At 40.0% G+C, this 20,420-nt stretch overlaps 1 protein-coding gene across 1 annotated transcript in view; it reads right to left on the reverse strand.

Moving 5' to 3' along the window:
- Positions 1–20,065, reverse strand: part of lrmda (leucine rich melanocyte differentiation associated) — a 217,917-nt gene extending 197,852 nt beyond the window's left edge. The window contains exons 1-2 of the mRNA XM_085183757.1: positions 19,772–20,065; positions 19,131–19,231 (exon numbers count right to left, since the gene is read on the reverse strand). Of these exons, the coding sequence (XP_085039883.1) occupies positions 19,131–19,231; positions 19,772–19,813 (143 nt within the window). The 5' untranslated portion in view covers positions 19,814–20,065. The remainder of the gene's footprint in view (positions 1–19,130; positions 19,232–19,771) is intronic.
- Positions 20,066–20,420: the final 355 nt, after the last annotated feature.

The following is a 20,420-nucleotide window of genomic DNA, read 5'->3' on the forward strand; positions in this document are numbered from 1 at the left end:
CAAATTTACAACAACTGTCAAAGTCAGGGATGACAGATAAATTAATCTTCTCTTCATGAGTTTACATCCCAGGCATCTGGTCTGCTGATCTGGCCCCTAACAAGCACAGGGTCTCAGCGAGCTGTCTTTTAAAGCTGATGTTTTCATGGCCAGAGATGAATTACCCTGTCACGAGAATCTATTTATACAGCAGTTAGAGGGTGGGGCTCTGGATGCAGGACAGCATGATTTCATGGGTTAAGGTCCCCTTGAAGCATCTGTTAAATCTGGTTTTGTCAGACGCACATCAGCACCAGGTCCATTCTTGTAGTAGTTTGTGTTATACACTTTTTTCATATAGGCAGACTTTTTTTTTGTCTGATATCTACAGTTTCTAGCTGGCTAACCCACTGAATATTCCTCACTACTTAAACTCAGAAGTAAACACCTCTGTGATTGTGGCTCCATTAGTGAAATTACATTACAGTAAAGCATGAGAGCATAGGGAGCAAATGTAAATTCACATTCATCATCCTAAAGTCAAAGAGGAGCTGGAATACAGGAGATGGAGTTGCCCCTGTGGATCCTGGACCAATTTTCCAATTCAAACAAATCCAGTGGATATAAAATCTTGGGACTCCCACTGGCACTAAATGAGCCCAAGCTGACAGACAAGCATATTTTGACGAAACATGCATGGCCTATTTTAGTACTACATTTGAAAATACTCAGAATGTGGGGCAGTACAAGGAAAGGTGCCTTTCTTTAACTATAGAAACATCCAGATTTATCAATAGTCTTTACTGAAAACCTAATAGATTGTATTAGGCTTTCTCCTCAGTCTTAACTTTTGCTTTTGCATTGCATGGATGGATAATGGGACCAAAAAAATTAAAAGAAAAGGTGTAAGATGCTTCATGTATAAGACAGAGAAAGTATCACTGGAGGAGAAATCAGCGACAGAACTACTGCAGAAAAAATAACAAAGATGGCTTCTAAGTTAGAAGGAAAGACCTGATTTTTTTCTTGCTTTGTTGCCTTTAGTTTATCAATGTAACCTACAGGAGCATTTAGTCTCAGTAGAAGTCATATGTTTCTGAAGGAAAGCGACAATAAACATCAAAGTCAATCTACTGAGAAGGATTTTAAACAAAGTTGAAGGGCTTAGTCATATCTTTACAAAGTACTTTAAAAAATAATTACATGCCTTTACCTGCAAATAAGTCTTAAAAAACAACTTTAAATCAGTAATTCATGCCCTGCTTTGTACATCCTATTTACAGAACCGTACCTTGTTTAGTTTGCAGATTCATCTTTAACTTTCTGCAGCAGGAGCTGAACTGAGTAAGTACAGAATCTCTGCTGCTCCCTTTAGGGGTCGCCACAGCCGATCATCTGCCGCCATCTCACCCTATTACTAAATCCTCTTCTGTCACACCCATCCTCATGTCCTCCTTTGTGAACCTCCAATCATTAGAAAGAAAAAAATAGTCATTAGGAAATGGCTAAGAGAACCAAGCTGTGGGAAATGGTAATGCATTCTTAGTGTCAACTAACAACTGCCCAACCACAAGCTCAACATTTTCTGTTGAGGTGGCTCTTGAAAATGAGACCTCATGTTAATTAAGGTGAAATAAAAATAAAAATTATAAACAGTGTGGAGCCGTGGCATGCGTGACCCTCATTAATCAAAGCAGAATATCTGCTTGTGTGTGTGCTTGTGTTAGTGCATATTCCATTTGAAAGCCTGTGATCACAGAACTAGAGTTACAAATACATAACTCGCTCCAGAAAGTGCTGATGAGTTTCCTCTTTCAGCCTCTCTCCCTCACTTTGTCTTTCTCCCTCTCTCTTACTTTCCATCTCTCTGTTTCGCATTCATCTTAAAATGGATTGCTCTGTCACCTGGACTAACACTTTACTGAGAGCAGCCATCAATACTTTTTGTCAAAAACTGCAGGCTGTGCCAGACGTGTCATCAATCACCATTTACATAAAACAAAGAGCTTTCCATGACTGCCAGTCAGAGGCAGTGCTGCTCTGACTTTGCCGAAGATAGAACGAGCTGTTTCACAGGTCCAAAGAGACAGTGACTGCACTGCAAGCGCATGTGTGTCAATCTCCAACCGATTACTATTGGTTTGCAAATAGCAACCAATAAACCAATGAACCAGAGCTGTGATCTCCTCCATAGGAATCCAGTCTAAAAAATAAAAAAGGGGGAAAAAAGAGCAACTCTGAATATTAAAAAAAAAATAGGAAATAAAAAAAAGAAGTAACATATTTAGGCCGTTACAAAATGTAACAATCAAAGGCAAAGGCTTAAGTATACACGCTGTTCCAACACCTCATTGCTTCACTACCATCTGTGAAGTCTCAATGTCCACCTGTGTTTGGACAAGTTCATAAGTCAAGAGATATGAACGGCATCCTCTCCCCTCAACCATCCCCAGTAGACAAAAATAAGCCGGCTTTGATATGAAACACACGCCCGCCTAGTTCATACATTTACAGTTTCTGACACAGAGAGGAAAGCAAGATTTCATATCATTTATTTAACTGAAGAAATATGGTAATCATCCTTATAATTGTCCCCCACTCCGATACACATTTTCTAGACAAATACAGTAAGCAGGCCAAAAACCCAGAGATAATCTATTCAGCCAATGTGGTTTGTTATTTTGGAAACAATGTATTGCATAAGCACTAAAAACCGATTCACTAGAAACTAACAAGATTTCTTCCCCTCACCTAAGGTGTAGCAAACGCGCACGCATGCATACCATGTGAATGTGCATGCATAGGTTCACACGCGCACGCCTAAAGAATTCAATTTGGAAACCATCATTGGAGCGCAGAGGAGACCTGGAAAGTCATATTGCTATAATGCTCAGATTATCAATCATCCTGACATTTTATTGGCTTTATCACTGTACATACCATTAAAATGATGTCTGGCCCAGATTGTCAGGGGGCAAACATTAAACAGGCCAGGATTAAAATGCAGATCCCAAACACCTTTCCCTCAGCAGCTGAAATTGCCCAGGACTAGGAAGCTGACTTTGGATGTGCTGTCAGAGGAGACATCACATCAACACAGAGCTGGGCTGACGAGTAGATAGATAGTGTCACACTCAGGAAATGCAGAGGCTTCCCTCTATTTATCACACGCCGTAGTCAGTCAATGCGCTAAAAGAGTGATAACAAATGAGGGGAAGAAACATCTATTAATCTCCCCTTGCACTCCTAATCAGGCATCGTTGGCAAACCCCCTTTGCACGAGAATGGCATGCAGCTAGCCTACCGCTCATGAAGCTTAACACTTGTGCTATTAAAAGTAATTTTGGTGGCTCTGAAGCAGCGAGGAAAGGAAATATCCATATTTCAAAAGATCTTGACAGTTAAAAGGTTGTTAATGGGCATTTAAATGCTAGTGCTGCTGCCAAGCTGGCAATGAGAGCCATAAAGCAAAAGAAATGTCTCCTCTCTCTCAAAACCTTTAATCAAAGCCATGTAGAGCAAACACACAACTCTGCTCTGTGTACAGAAAAAGGAATGTTTTTCCAAAATGTCTTATTTTACTTTCCCCCAGAACTTCGTGTAGACATCAAATGGGAATTGCCATTAGTTTTTTGTCTTTATCAACACGTGGGTGGTTTACCATAAGAGCTCTGTGGTTACAGCAAAACTGATATTTAAAAAAAGAATCTATATCTTTCTGAGAAGCAATTCAGAGAAATGCTTTGCGTTTGTCACAGTTTGGGAAGTTATTTTTTAATTTCTGCCAGAGGAAGTTTGGCCTGGAAAAAAATCAGCAAAGTTTTAAGATATGTTAAATGCAACGCACTCGGCAGCCTGGATAAAAATGTGGCATTCAAAAAATTTCGACAAACAAGGGATTTTTGCCTCGCCTCCAAATCTGTCTTAGCTGTCTCGCTTTTGGAAGAGTTTTTTGACATGAAGCTCGAATGTCCCTTGCAAACACGTCTGACACCGCAAATAAAAAAGTTGAAATAATAAAGTGAATGAAAACAAAGGAGAGACTATGCACTGCTGGTATTTGGATAACTAACTCTCCACAAGCCTACACTACAATCACAGCACAATGGGAGAAGCAGTGAGTGACAGTCACCACTTTTACATGGTAACAAGTAACCAGTTTACTGTCAGCTCTCAGTCCCCCATCTTTTTTAATGTAAAAGAAGCAATTTTAGCTGTAAAACATTACATCCTTCTGTGCAAACAGGATTAATGGAAGCGTTAGAAACCACATTTTAGATTAATAGGCACTAAAGGTCCAAATAAGTAGCCTACAGGATATCTTGTGGTAAAAGAGAGTTACGGCAACTGATATATTTTCAGTTTGTTTGTTGTGATCATCATATGATACGAAAGTGGCCCAGCTGCTTCTATCACAAGAGATTTTTTTTACTGCCATTTAATAGGCCTACATGGTGTGGTAGTAGCAGAGGAACAGCTGCAAATGTCTCTTACCCATCATCATAGGTCTTATGTTTGTCTGGGAGAAATCTATTCAACGTGAACACGGCCAGGTTGAGTTGATATTCCAACATGTGACAATATTTAAGGTTTTTATATTTTACTGATAAGTATCAGAAAAATGTAAAAGCAGCATGTAAAGTGGATGTACTGTACTGAGTCGCTGTTCAGTTCTTTATATTTTGCTAAATGGGAAAGAGATGCAGTGATTTTTTTTTAAAAAACATCTGCAAACATAAATGGTACACAGTACATCAGGTGAAAACAGAGATTGTATAGTTCTAACAAGCCTGTAAGTTAATATTTGGTCTGATTATCTTTATTGTCCTACACAGCCTGAACTCTATTAGGCAGCTTTCTTGTGATTTCGTTAAATAGTCTTCAGAAATAGTTCTCCAACCGTCTTAAAAGACATTTAACGCTCTTTTTTGGGTGTTAGCTGCCTTTTATTCTATCTGTCATATCTACCTGTCATACATACATTACCGTCCACACACTGATGACAATTTGAGCCAAATTTTTCAAATTTGATGTAATCCCTCCATAAGACTTGTTACGACTGATTTTCATCCCAGTTCTTGGGTAATTTGGCACGCCTCAGCCTCCACCAATCTCCACTACACACCATGCTGAGATATGTCAAGTTTTCAAGTTTGAGAATCACCTTGCGGGTGCAGAAATACTATTTTATTTCTGTAAAACTATTATCTGACATGTTTTGGAAATTCATCTAAAAAAGGGGAATGTGGGATGTGTTTGTTTTACAGGCTGCTAATAACAAGGTGCCTAAAGATACAATTAAAAATGGGTTCTTTTGTATATGTAGCCACAACACTGGTTCATCCCTTGGGTTTTTATGCCTGAAATGCTTGGGTGATTCATAGGTCAGTGTCAAATAGTTTAACAAACAAGCAAACAAAAAAAAAGCATTCCTCTGAAAATGCAGCCAGTATCCAAAGAAAAACTTCAGAAAGACCTTTAGAAAGCCTGGGGAACTAATGCTCTTGACCACATTAATGAAAATACAGACAGTCTGGCTCCTTGGAAGCCAAAATAAAAAAAAAAAAAGGGGAATAAAATCAAGACATTTGTGTATGGACGACATAAATAAAAGTAGTAGTGATGCATTAAAGATCCTTATATTTAGTTTATAAGATTGAATGCTTTACTCCGTTTTAAATAGTAAGAAAATCCCAAATGGTCAAAACCCAAACGTCTCGTGATAACACACAAGGAGTTCTGTGTTCGTCACTCCTTTCAAGTGGCATCCTCACCATAGCCACAGTCCGCTCACAAGGGCTCCACTTCATGAATTCAATCCCAGAGCAAACTATGTTTAGGTCAGATGTCGTAGATGCTTAAAACATTTGCTGAGTGACGTCACTACCGCGAAGAAAGCGCACAGCATATCTGATCACTTTATCTATGTCAAGATTAATTGCACCCATATAGTTTAGGATCACGAGGTAGCCTCCTAATCGACTGCTACACTGTAACGGAAATAAAAAGCCAGCCTGTGTGTGAACTCTACAGATGAACAGACGCAGGTCCTCCTGTACAGGGACTTTGAAGCCTGTCACAAAAGGCACGAGACGGCAGTGTTCATCTCATTAATCTCCCACTAGAGGAAATGAATAGACTGACTGGGCTCGACATTTTTTTGTTCTGTCATAAAGAGAAACACAAAATAGCTTGGAATGAAGCGCCACACATTATGAAAGCTATTATCTTCAGCTTGCCAGTCTCCGTGTGTGTGTGAGTTGTGGGAGAGAGAGAGAAGCTGGTAAGCCAAACTAATAGGCAGAAAGAGAGGTGGAAAAAAAAGTAGGGGACTGGGTCAGATCATCTCTCTTCTCTCTCTCCTCCAATTACTGACAGGCAGTTGAGAATATGAAATGAGACTGAGGAATGAGAAATATTCATATCGTCTCTGAATGTATTAAACCCTGACAGAGAAAAAGAAATGAATGGTGGTTTCAATTTTTTACTATGGATCAAATCTGACAAGATATTAAACTGATCTCAAATCACAGACTGTCTGTATCATTGCCAAGACAAAATAGGATGTTCTCATTTTGGGTCATAAGAAAAGATTTATTACTAGAAAGACACAATTGACATTTTCAAAATGACTACTTCAATCCTTCCCTTCATCCAAATTATCAGGCAAACAGTCAAGGCTGATGTTTACAGCGAGACTCCACTGGCACCAATCCTCAGCCACCAAACCAGTGAAAATAGCAAACACGACATAACTCAAACTACTTGACATGCTCTGCAGTCACTCAGCGCAAACCAAATCGCTTCAAAAACCTTGTTGACTGCAGGATACCCAACCACCGCGCACATCCTGTCATCAGTTTTCCAGAAGGCCATTGTAACACAGACATATACTATTGTGTGTTTTGTGTTATAGACCCATCAGCCAAAACATAAAACCAATGACATCTTATGAGAATTACAAAGCAAAGTCTTCTTCTGGGTTACTTTGGGTCCTAACATTTACATCTCCTATCCAGCTAAACACTGTTGCAGACTAGCTAGCGCACCCTACCATTGTAATGGTGCCTCCTAAAAGCAGAGCCACAAATTCTACTGAACTCCCCACATCCCAATCTGATCCACTACGCAGGGAATGTGCTGCAACAAGCCTAATTACCAAAGGAAAACCAAAGGACCCAAAGGATACGTTGCCAAAGTCCCGTGTTGTGCCAGAAACACCCCCAGAGGAACTGCGCCCACGCCCTGACAAGGTAAGAGTTACCATAAAAGCCCTACAAAATACTAAGGGAGTTGGTGTCGTGTTATTACTTTGTGTACTTACATAAATCTTTTAATAGTTTTATAGCTTTTAGCAATATTATTATTACCTTAATCAAAAACATCTAGCTCAGGCTGCAAATATGGATTTTATTTTTTTTAAATGTATACTAACTTTTTGACAGCACGACTTCTCTCCATGCATCTCCATATCTGCTTTCAGTTAAAATAATTCACCAAAAAACCACACACTTGCATCACTAGCACCCCAAGAGAAAGTTGGTCATACAAGCCTTTTTTATCGCTTCCGGATATTCTTTTAAATTCTGGCTACCTCGAGCATCCTCCACTGGCTTTACCACTTCAAAAACACACCTCATGAAAAAATCAGGAGGCCTGTCTGACATGTGTCCCCGTGCCCTGATGGCATGCCTACACCAAAGACCAGCATTGATTTTCTGTAACGTGGGGTCGGATTAGCCCTCTACAGGGATTAGCTGCCTGTGCAGGGCCTCAGGGTTCGCTATAAAACTAATAATTAATTTAAACAGCCAGGCCTATGGAAGGATACACTCACTACACATTCCCAGAATGAGGGGGTTAGCAGGAGTGGCAGAGTGTGTGGCATTCTCTGGAAGGAACAGCTGTGTGTGTGTCTCTCTCTCTATATATATACACACACATATATATGCTGTATGCTGAACTTGGTTCAAACTTCAACCTGACCACCTATTATCCATGTATAAAACTGAAACAGATAATGTGCAGTGTTAGATGTATTTATTTTATTTATTTGACCTGATTTTTACCCACCATGCAATATTCCACTCTACTCTGCTGCTACTAGACATTTAAAAATATCAAACTGTATCTTTTGTATCATGTATGCTTATATTAAAGTGATATTTCTATATACCTTGTATAGTGTACATTTTTCGCTGTTGTTCAATGGCATTATTGTTATCTTATCTTCAGCAGGTGTTTCTATATGAAAAAAAAAAACAAAACACCTAGATGTGCAGGATATGCATATGATATGTTCCCAAGCAAGCTAATACAAAAAAATACACTATAACAAAGAGGTCCTTTGTATTGTCATGTTTTTGCCTTTTATTTGTCACTTTTTGTTTCTTTTTGGTACTGACTAACCTCAATTTAAGAGACCTTTTAATTGTAAACCAAAGTGTCCTTTTGCAGCAGGAATCACATGCATTAAAAATGAACTAATCTATCATCTTAAACAAGGAAATAGCTTCAACTTTTATTACTTATTATTACTCTTGAATTAGAAGTGAAAGTTAAAGGAACTATAAAAAAGAAATACCATATTTTTTCATCCTAAATCACTGACACCGTGATCTGAATGTTGCTTTCATTTGAATAATTCACATTGCTGCATGCTCTTTAGTCTGACACTGTGGCATAATTTCTTGTGTTTCCTTGCACAAAAAGAGACAATTTATGATCAACCGACCAATCTTCTCTTGAAAGAAACAATGAAAACAACCATCTTCCTTTTAAATATAAAAACGTAACATTTATAAAGCACCGAGCAGCATGGCAGTTTCGTGCAAAATGCAGAATTTGCAGCCAGAAGCTGCAGTCTTAACACTAATATTGTCATAAAATACTGACAAAACAATGTTCCATGCACATGTTTAAGATATCCAAAACACCGACCCTACAGCTGCATGAATAAAACTGCCCAAGGAAGGATTTGTGTTTTACTCGAAGGCGAAACAAAAACAATGAAAACCATCACAGTAGAGCATTTCACTGCAGCCTCCCTGTTATCATCCCCCTCCTTCAGCCGAGCTGCCAATAAGGGTTTCCATAGTCAGAAAAGGTAAAGGGATTTCTCCTACTCTTCCACAGACTTGATCTGACTGACACACAAACGGCCCCTCAGATCACAAGTCTATAGACCCTGTTGGGCCTCTCTGCCTGGTCTGCTTGTACATGTGCACTTTGTCCCTGTGAGGATTCCTTACCCTCCTCCCATTTCCCTTCGTCTCTCCTTTATACCTTCTTCCTCCTCCTCTGCCTCCTTCTTCTCCTACTCATCCTCTGCTGTTTGGTGTTTTGAAACATCTGAGTACAGACATGTTCTGAGCTTTAGAGGACCCAGGGGTCCGGGATCCAGACAGAGGGAGAAAATAAAGAAACTCTACAGTGCCCCCAGTACAAAAGCTATCTCCCCATTACCAGTGGGGATAAACTCTTAAACATCACCAAACGTCTGGACAGACAGAGGAGATCAGAAGACTGTTTGGTCTGTTGTTCACATAATCATACTGTCAGCTAATAGTGCAGTCAGCAGCTTGCAGTGGAACCAGTGTGATGGGAGTCATTGCATTTATCCTTATGGATAAACAATGTTTTAAGAGGGAAAACAGAGAATAAGGATACTGTACTACGCAGCCTGCTGGCCCCAAAATGTAAGGGTTTCTCCTTGTAGTTTTCCAGCACAGACATGTCAGCAGCATGGACATGAAACATGCCGTCACTGTTTCTTATCTCAATATATCCCTGGGTGGAAAAGTGAGGCAACAGCTTACTGATGTCTTGCAGCCTGCCTGACCATTAAAACATATTTCCATGCTGATGGATGTCAGATGTAACCTTAAAAGAACCATAGCTTTCCCTTGATTTCTGAACCCAGTCCCAGCTACAGTTTTCTAAACTTATTCTTCATGCTTCACAAATGGAACGAGCACAAAGAGGAAGGGGAGAACAAGAGTGCAGCCGAGCGAGAGCGCAGGGACCGTTATCTCGGAAAAATCTTCCCGTCTGACCAAGTTCTTGGGATGGCAGCTTGGAAGGACAGTCGGTGGTTTTTAAAAGTGAAAGCTGTGAAAGATGCGAGTAAGTTTATCTAAAATGGATACAGGAAATGAGATACAGCTGTGCTGAGAATGTGACACAGCTGTCCACGGCCAGGGACGGTTTAAGTGTTTTGCGGGAGTGCAGGAAAAGGTCTCGCCCGCAAAGCCGGTTCTGCAACTGCAGAACAAGCAAATAAGGCATAGTTTATCACACCAGGAGTGGTGAACTGCGATTAAACTGGACTCAAATTATAGGGGTTATAAGATTAATCCCTCGTCTTCGCCAATATGCAAGATCAGACTGTTAGTAATCGCGAGGCCTTTGAGAGCTGCCATCTCCGCCAACAGCCTCCAACTGCATTTTATGGTCACAGGATTTATTCATCTACTGACAACATTTATCACGCAGCCCTCTTAAAAAATCATCCCCTAAAATTCAAATCACGGCAAAAACTGCCATCATCCTCTAAAATCTTGGCATGGATACAGCCATGTATCTGTCTTCACTTTTCACCCCTGGGCCTTCTAGGAAAGACTGTGGGAGATTGAAAGCCATGAAGCGACCAAAACTGCCTAGGCCATACCAAAGGAAGCTCCTTTGTTCATCATCCAAAACAGACTCCAAACCGTTTTTCCCCCCCTTACTTTTTCTCTTTTTCACATCTGGGATTCAGCCAAGGGAAGTAGAAGTATGGCTCTCCCTGCTCTGCTTTAATATGTTCCATGCCTTCCAGTTGCTTACATCATCAATCTGGGAGATAGCTAAATGTGATGGGATGAACATAAACAGTGCCTGAGTTATGTCTTTAAAGAGACACAGGTCATGTCTCAAGTAGTGTGATTTTCCATTTTTTAGAAGAAAGCAAAGCACACATGGAGAGATCCTAACTGTTGGAGGCTATCCTAAATGACTTGTACATGTGTTATGTACTATAAAACATATGTCACGAAGGGAGAAGACTCGAGAAAGGAATCAGCTTTACATTATCAAAATTCCCCCGTATCATCAACTTCAAGCAGCGAGCTTGTTATTGACAGCCAAATGCCAGTCCTAATCATCTTCCTTTTAATGCTCGCTTAAAAATGCACACCCTCATGTCAAAACCTGAGTACGCATTAACTCTCCCCAAACGGTCTACTTACTAAACATGTCACTAATGAATTATACATCTGACTTTTTCCCTCTCTCATATTTACATGGTGTTTCGGCAGAATTTGTGTAGCAGTTGTAAAGTATTTAATAAGTGTTTAAATATGTAGGAGTCAAGATCTTAGCCAGTGCATGCACTTTACAGCGGATGTTTACACAATATCAAAAGACTCTGCTATGCCTATCAAAATGACTAAGACATATGGGTAGTTTGTTTTTCACTTGCCAAAGTAGAAAAGGGAGCATGTCCACTTGGGCCCCATCAGTTTAAATCATAAAGATCCATCACTTTGCACTCTGCTAAAACACTAAGGAAACATATTGTGGATTTTAAGACCCTTTTTATTCAGCCAGACTGTGTACTAAAACTAATTGGATTTCTGTCAATGGAAAAAATATATCCCATGGATAGCTTTGAACTCAATAGCTTTGACCATCCAACTTGCCACATGCCAAGCACCAGGGAGGAAAATTAAATCAGTGGTCAACATAAAATATTAAAATAGCATGGTATCGAATTTTTGAAAAATGATGTCAGGGTGGCTCATTATAGCCAGCAAGGCAGTGAATTAAGCTATATTTAGTGGGTGATAATTGAAATCATAGCTGTAGTCATTACCACTGACAGGTTTCTAAATAATACCCAATAAATCCCATCTTTTTAGTAAGTTCCCCGTGACAGCTGGCAGTGCTGAAAAATATAAAGTAAAGAAACAGAATATCTTTTCCTTTCTTTCCTCTCACCCTCCCTGCCCCCAACCCCAAGACTTCTCTCCCTCTCTCTCCTTCCCTCTTAGAGCCAATAAAATGTCAGCTTTTATACTCCTCCTCCAAAGTGTTGGCTAGATGTCAGCAGGCCCTTCTAAAGCCCTGCCACTGCAAGCTGAAGGCCTGTAAATCTCTGTGTCAGTGTCACGCCATCCGTCTTGGGATATACAATAAAAAATGTGACGCAGTCATAAAAGGAATGGCATCACTGCCCAGTGTATATAATGTGAACAAAAGGAACATAAAGATGTTCCCTTCAATTCAGAATCCTTAAGCACAAGATGGTTTTAGATAGAAGGAATGCACTGAAAGGCTGACGGCAGCTCCTGACACTGATGGTTCTGTCTGTCTTTTGTTGTGTTTTAACAATGAGATAAAGATTTACTGTATACTATATATCCTGTACCCAGGATAAAGGAACTGTCCAGCTGCAAGCTGATTGACTAGCTACTCAGCTGTGTTACACCAGAGCCACTGCAGCCCAGATCTTTTCTAGGCACTACCCGGCTGAGCTGTAAGTGATAACAAATGTCTGGATCAGTCAGATCAGACATTAAATGGTCTTTATCCTGCCAGCTCCCTAGTACAAAGTTTGTGTAATGTCAGTTGGAGCACATGTGATCATTGTCTGCAGAATTCACACTAAATAGCCGGGTGATATGCATCCTGTTGTCTGCACGCTCCACCTGGGAACCACCCCACACCTAAATCAATCAGAGCACTTTCGGTAGAAGGAACGCTACAACTTTGTTGCATACTACAGCAGAAGAAGGGCCAATACGACCAGGAGCTAAGCCAGATTCTCCCGAACGCCTCAAGTGTGCACTGAGGGTGCAACGTGAGCAGAGCTGCATTTCCCTGTCGACACAGGAGGTGCAGCACTGAACTGCAGTTGAAAACCAACTTTGTTTTGCAGTACTCAAAGCAAGATAAAAAAAAATTAGACACAAACTTGTCCTAAGAGGATGTGTTTTCTTTTTCTTTTTTGTTTTGTTTTTGGAGGAAGGGGGATTTCTAATGAACTAGGAGGTTTGCCAGTGGTTTATCTCCATGGTAATGCTCACAACTTCCTCAAAAAATGGATGGCACCAAAACAAACCACAACAACTTTTCAAAAGCCAGCAGGAAGGATGACCTTTTATAAGGACTCCACAAAATATGAGAGAAGTACGTCACTCAAAGAATCCTGACATTTCAAGACATTTAAAAAAACAAATATGAAAAAGTGAGTTGTCCCACGATTGTCTCCAAAGAGCCAATCAGCAGTGCACAGTTGAGATTTGTGACAGTTATGAGTATGTTGCAAGAAGTATATCTACTCTCTTTCAAAGTAAAGATGAAAGTCAGTGTAACTTAGCATTTTCTTGACTTAAGTGTATCCAAAGTTTGAATTAGTATGGCATTTGTTCAGCGGTGTGTTGGTTTGAGCCAGGGACGATGATCATGTCACCACTGTGGATTGAGCCATTAGTGAAACCATAACGTTGTGTAATTTTCCTCATGCAAAGCATAACTTGCAGAGATAAAAGTTCTTTAAACCATAATCATTTCAAATCTATCCAAAGGCATTATAATTAAGACCGTCCAAAATATAACCTCATGTAAAAGACTTAAGCGATCACGTACCAAACATATGACTTTGATTAAACTAATTGCCCATGACTTGTGTGCATTTCTCTACCCTGGCTTTCTGTTGGCATCATTTTAACTGTCCGTTAACAGAGAGAAAAGTGTTTGCAGCAATCACAACCTCAAATTGGTGAGATGGAGGAAAAAGACAAGCTATGTCATCCGGCGACTTTCCCAGGAGTAGTACATCATTTTAAAAAAATTCTAGTTTAAATTAGTACCAAAGAAGGATACGAAATATCAATGTCCTTCATATGAATAAGTTATTTCCTTCCAGACCGTGTCCCTATCATCTATCCGGTTTAAATCTCTTTGCGCTGGGAGAGCTCTGCGTACTTTGTAATTTATGAGACATAGATCAGGTTATCCTAGAATATCGGCCTAAACAGGCCTGATGGATCAGATATGGAATATATTTCCTCAGCAGAACAGAGTACGCCACCACTATTACCAGGCACACACACACGCTGCTCCCAGTTAAGTGATTTGAGGACTTCATACTGCCAATGTTTCATATTCTCTCCTCCTAACTGACACTTTATCTGCATACCAGCATCTCTGCAGATTGAACACTTAGGCAAGACAATGACAGGCTCTCTTCCTGTTGTCACTTCTCATTCTGGGCCCAGTCTAAAGCCTCTTACTGGGCTTCTGCCAATAACAGACCCCCTCATCCCTCCTCCCCAAACCATCAAACAACCAGAGTCTACCTATCGTGGATAGAAAAGGAACACTTGATGTCTGTGACACTCATTTGTCAATTAGAAGGCCCCTTCCAGTGTTGACATACAGCAACTTGAAAGACAGAGCGGTCCCTGTGATGAATTAAAAGAGACAGATGAGTGAGGCTTGAGCAGCGGAGTAATACTATAATGTTTCTTAGATATGAATATAAAACGACACAGTTGACAGGCCATACAAGGTTTTATTTCATTTCTCAGTGTACTAGGCCTCCCTACTTTGTCTTCTTTGTTCTCTTTTCATCAGACTACTTACATCTCATTTTGACAGCCGTGCGACATTTAGAGCACTTTCGTTTTAAAATGCAAGTTAGCATACTTGATTTGTCATTAAAATGCAAAACGCCTGCCATCACCAACATGGCCTGGGTGAGCACATACCCCCACAGACAGAGGCACACACATTGCATACATACACACACACATACAGTAGATGTGTGTGCCTAAGTCCAATATGGTCTTCCTATTCTTGAGAGCAGGATGAATTTAAACTTTGGTGGATTTTATGTAGCAGATCGACTCCTGACATTAGACTTTTAAGTATACCAGAGAGTAATGTCAGTGTTTCAGATCATAGAGTGGGTCACAAGGGATATGAGCCCATGTAGGTTAACGACTAAATTAAAGATCTTTGTGGTAAGAAAATTTAGAGGTGGAGTGCTTGACTTTTACCTGTAAATTAACATCCTTGACATTCAATGCCTCGCCTAATAAGTTCAAACGACGCTGACTAACGCTTTCAGCAACAGGTTACATTCCTACATTGTTGCACAGATAGCAGTCATTAAGTTAGTGGCTAGGGGCTATGGCTAATAATAATATAACATTAATGTGGGAGCTAACATTATCACTCCTGCTGGTCAGAATAACACAGCCATTTAATGTCTAAGTCCAAGATTAAGTCAAAGAAGAGTCTACCATGCTCTTACAGAAATAGTGAGAGCATACGTTACCAACTCTATTTTATCAGCAATGGAAATATGGTGCCAAGTCACCAAAAGCACATCTAAAAATGTTGTTTATGGGGTTTTTTTCCCCTAACTAAGAGAATCCTAGAATATAACATTATATATTTGTAATTTTGTCCCTTTTTATTGAGTATTTTCCTGAGTATCAGTGTCACATTTAAAATTCTGATATTGTGAAAACTGAGACCGACTGCAAGGAAAAATAGACATTGGTATCTTCTCATGCATGGAAAAATGTCAAAGTTACAGTTTCATGTGACATTTACCAAATATCTCTAGTAGCTCCAATATTTAAACGTATTTCAAAGAATCACTGTGATTGCACAACTTTAATAACTCTTGTTTGGCAATTTTGCTTCAATTTTAATTTTCATAATACAAGAAATTATTACACTTTACAAGCTGGAGTGCATTACAGGATCTTCTCTCACCTAAACAACTGAAAAGTTTCTGCGCGCCCACCTTTATCTGGCATATTTTACTTTACCAAACAAAAGCAGATTTATATAACAAATCTTTTACGGTATTTGGATACATTTACCAAATAAAAGGACATCAATCTTTTTTTCTTTTCCACTTGTCTCCATAATTTTCTTTGGAACAACTTTGATCTTTTGCTCATACCGAGGCTCACGCAAAGGATGCTTGCCTGTGGCTGGCTCGGAACTCTGGATAGCTTTATCTACTTTGTTTTTGTTAGCTTCTTTAAAATGTTCAGCTAGGCAAAGTTGAGTGAAGCGTCTAATTAGGTTAGTTTTTACAATCTTTTTTGTACCTCCCCCACAGTTTACTTTGGCGAACTTTGTGTCTTCACTCACAGTGAGGTGTTTCCAAGCTTATGATATTTAACATGTCTGTGCCACCGTGCATGAATGAAACGGTCCGGCTCATAATAGGATATACTGGAGGCTGAGTACCTGATCCAGGCTTAGAAGACTGAAAATGGACCGATTCAGTCAGTCAGTATATCTCTATACTTCGGTTTAAAAATATATATATATAACTAAATTGATAAAATAGGCTTACTGGAAAAAGTAGAGTTTTAAGATTTCACAACTGGCTGTTGATACCCAACTGGGATTTGTTTATCAGGATAGTTTGTCTGATTTCGGAAGACCAGTATCCCTGTTGTAATAGTGTTAGGATTCTTCCTGAGACTCAGAGACACATGTCCTCTTCAATCCTCGTGTGTCCAGGGTGATAACACTGCATGTAACAGTCACAGCAGGGAAATCGTGTCAACATAGCACATGCTCCTTCACAGCACTGTATACACAACTGACCTGGAACAAAGTGGACAACACAATACCAACCAAGCCCTTCCTGGGACAGAAATCTCACTGTGAGCCACAGTTCTCAACACATTGATGAGACAGGCTGACACTACAGCACACAGAGGGAGAGGTATAGGTGTGACAGCCCACTACCATAATTTCATCCTGCCATTACCTGCCCAGCCACTCACAGTTATGCTCACAGAGACAGATGAGCAAACACTGCACGCAAGCAAACATCCACAAGCACACACACAAAATAACAAACATATGCGCTACACGCACACAAAACCACACAGGACTCAGTTAAAGCCAATGCCAGCACCTTGCTTCTCGTTGTGACTCATTGTCAGGTTGCTGGATGAGTGTTGTCAATTGAGCTGACAGAAATAAGCACATTAGCTACAACAAACTCTGACAATGTCTCCCTCTAGATTTGAGTCAGGCAGCATGAAGAAGTGCACGATGCTGAAGGTAGTCCACTGAGTTTAACCAACATGTGCATTTGTTTACACCTGGTTTGCTTGAGCTGACATTGAAACAAGGTCACGGTGTCAATATTCACAAATGTCTCTGACGTATAAGAGCAGCAGAATTTTGAATGTTATCATTATGAGATAAATAACAGTGTTTACCTATCTGGTGTGCAGATTTCCTATATTATAAAGGTGAAAGTGTGCTTAGAAACTTTTACCAATAATATTGGTTATAACCTTATCAAATTATTCAATACATTGTACAGCAGCACAAAATATGATGCATCAGTGGTTTATTGTTTCTTGTATATCAAAACTGGGGAATGGGAAATGAACAGTGGGTGCTACAACTTTGTCACATGTTGACGTGTTTATCCAGTTTCTAATGTGGTCATGTGTGTTTATGGTGATACCAGAAGGAACTAATACTAGCATGTTGGCAATGCATACTTTCATCTTTTAATGTTCTGTTATATTAATGTCATGTTGGAATCAGCTTTAACACACTGTACAAACACTCATTTTCACAACAAGCGCATGAATGAACCAGAACGCAGAAATTGAGGGAAATAAAGCAGCTTTGAAAATAAAATCTAGCCAAATCTAAAGCTAAATCATTAGAATTAAGCATGGTATAACATCACTTTTTCCACTACCAAACCATCAATCAATATTGCACAGACATGAGCCCTAAATGGTTCAAGTATTGCTTAGCTTACTTCTGCACCACTTCTCTGTGCATACCACCCTTTGAAGTTTAGTAATGATATCTGACATCTGAGATTAGCTGAACTGAAAACCAATAATAAATTAGTCATTTCTGAGTCATAAATATTTCATTCTAAACATGAAGCTCTTAACGTGACAGCTTCAAGGGCAACTCACATAATGCCCGTCTTAATATCCCCAAAACCCACAGACACAAGAGTTGTTCCAGTCTCATGCCATAATGCTCCCTGTGAGAGATTACGTGCTTTCATTTCCTCTGAGGTAACGCCTAAAAACAATTGGTGTCAAACAGTGTATTCAGTACAATGCTTAGTCATGTGACAAGGTGTAATACTATATAGGACTTTTGCTAATTGTACTGGTTTAGGAACCTCACGTATGGTCATCTAATCAAAAAAATATTTATTGTAAGCAAAAAGGACACTTGGTATCATCTTGCCTACTGTTAGCTATTTGAAAACGAAAATGTTTCAAATTATCTGACTATATTTGAATGAAGAGCATGATAGGATACTGCTGGTCAAGGTAATGAGAATGCAGCTACAAATATTTGTTTTACCAGTTGCAGATGTTTAGACAAAACAAACAAAAGAAAAATGTGTGACAGGTTTCTGTATATCAGGCTTAGCCAAGGACCTAAAGATCTCTGTTTGCCCACCGTAGCAGATTTACAAGGACTGCGACTTACTCAACACCCTGTGTAAAGGTGAGCTCTGCACTGTGTGTGTAAATTCTGTGATAACAGATCATGGGCTTCCAAGAAACTCATGTTGGCCCATTCAGATATTCCTGAACCTTAAAAAAGATTTTTCAATTGAGGGGTTTTGCACTATATAAATCCATTTAAACTCCAAATACCCACTACAGACACCTGCCTCGAGACAACAATTTCTAACCAGAAAAGGGCCCAACTGAGATGGCTTCATGGCCTGACAGTCATGAAAGGGCTTCAGAAACAAAAGCACCTTATAACCATCATCTCTTTTCTTTTACTTGCCACATCAACTATGCTAGTCCTGCTGTTGAAATGGCAGCCCCCTCTGAAGCGGCTGCCACGAGGTGCTCCTTCATGTCCTGACAGAGGAATCTTTTCTTCTATTTGCCCCTGAATTAGCATGTCACATTTATCGATGATGCCTTTTATCCCGCCTCAGCGTGGCACCAGCCCAGTTCTAGCACTCATTCAGCTTTTTGATCTTCTGATGACACCGTGACCACCTGTAAACCCAGGGTACACATTCAGTTGCACCTGATGTGAAGACGCATGTCTCCCAGTAGCAGGCAGAGGAAGATGTGCAGCTGATTACATGTTGTGCGCTTCGCTAATCTTACCTGAGCTGATTAAAACTCAGATCCAGCCTTCGTGCAAATTGGCCATAGGTCTCTCCAAGGAACTCTGGAATTTCCTTACAGTCGTGCCCAATGTATGAAATCTTTAAAAATTAAAAAAGAGAGACATATAAAGACTGCATCTCTGACAGGGGGAACAGACACATTTTTCATGATATCCCAACAACAACTTTTTAATTAAATCTGAATAACATACACAGCCTTATACTGCAACACTTGGCGAAACAGCTGGATAGGATGCCTCACTGTAAAGCCGGATGGTTTCTAAACTACACCTGTCTTTCTGTTAATGCGAAGGGATACCTAGTCTTTTCATCTGTATGCTTTTCACTTCTGCCCCTGTGAACTTACATTTCAACAAACCGCCTTGCACTGGGTACACTTTATTACATTACTTATTCCAGAGTTTATTTTTGTCAGTGAAGCTGTAAAAGAAGCGAAAGTCACATCTGTAATGCTAGCTTTAGCGTGTCACATGACTCCAGTGAAGTCGAGGAAACAAACACAGCAGCATAACTTCAGCGCTAGTAAATTATTTAGAGTGGGGCTTAAATAAAAAAAAGTGCCATATTACACAAGCAGGGGACAAAGTCTGAGTGAAACACTCTCCTAAGCAAACTTACCTGAGTCCCATTCAATGCGACCAGCGACTCGTTGTTTGCCATATCTTTCTCGCCCACTGCTTTTAGATCAACTATCCGAGTCACTGCACTTAAAAAAAATTCCGCTTACGAAAGAAAGACGTTACGTTTTGGTTTACGTTGAGCGCTGGTGTTTGTGGGTGAAAACCGAGTGCTTTGGAGAACTGGTGGCGATTTCAAATTGACTTTACTGTTTCCGCGTGCCGTTTCAATCAGCTGACCCGCTGTTGTGCGGAAGCACGCGGTCGCTGTTGCTGATCAAACCTGAGTGCTGCTGACTGTTTTCCTAATGACAACATTAGATTCAGACTGGATGTGTGCACGCCTCTCGGCTAAAATACTGAAACATTGTGGAAAAAGAAGTCCAGGTAGGTAGAACACCTGGTCTCAGTAAACCATAGGGGGGAGAGGGGGGCGTGGAGAGCCATACTGGTAATAAAACATACATATACACAAAAATAGAGATTAGATCAAACCTGAAGTAAAATCATTTTAATTGCCCATGTTAGTCTGAGAAGCTGCCTCTATTTTAACCAGAGCGTTATGGCGGTTCTTTACTGGGGGGTTACATCAAGTATGTAAGTATTTTGGATGTAAAGCTATAACATAGCAATCAACAATCAAGAACCTC

The sequence above is a fragment of the Neolamprologus multifasciatus genome, chromosome 13 (genome assembly GCF_963576455.1).
Source record: "Neolamprologus multifasciatus chromosome 13, fNeoMul1.2, whole genome shotgun sequence".
Classification (NCBI taxonomy): Eukaryota; Metazoa; Chordata; class Actinopteri; order Cichliformes; family Cichlidae; genus Neolamprologus; species Neolamprologus multifasciatus.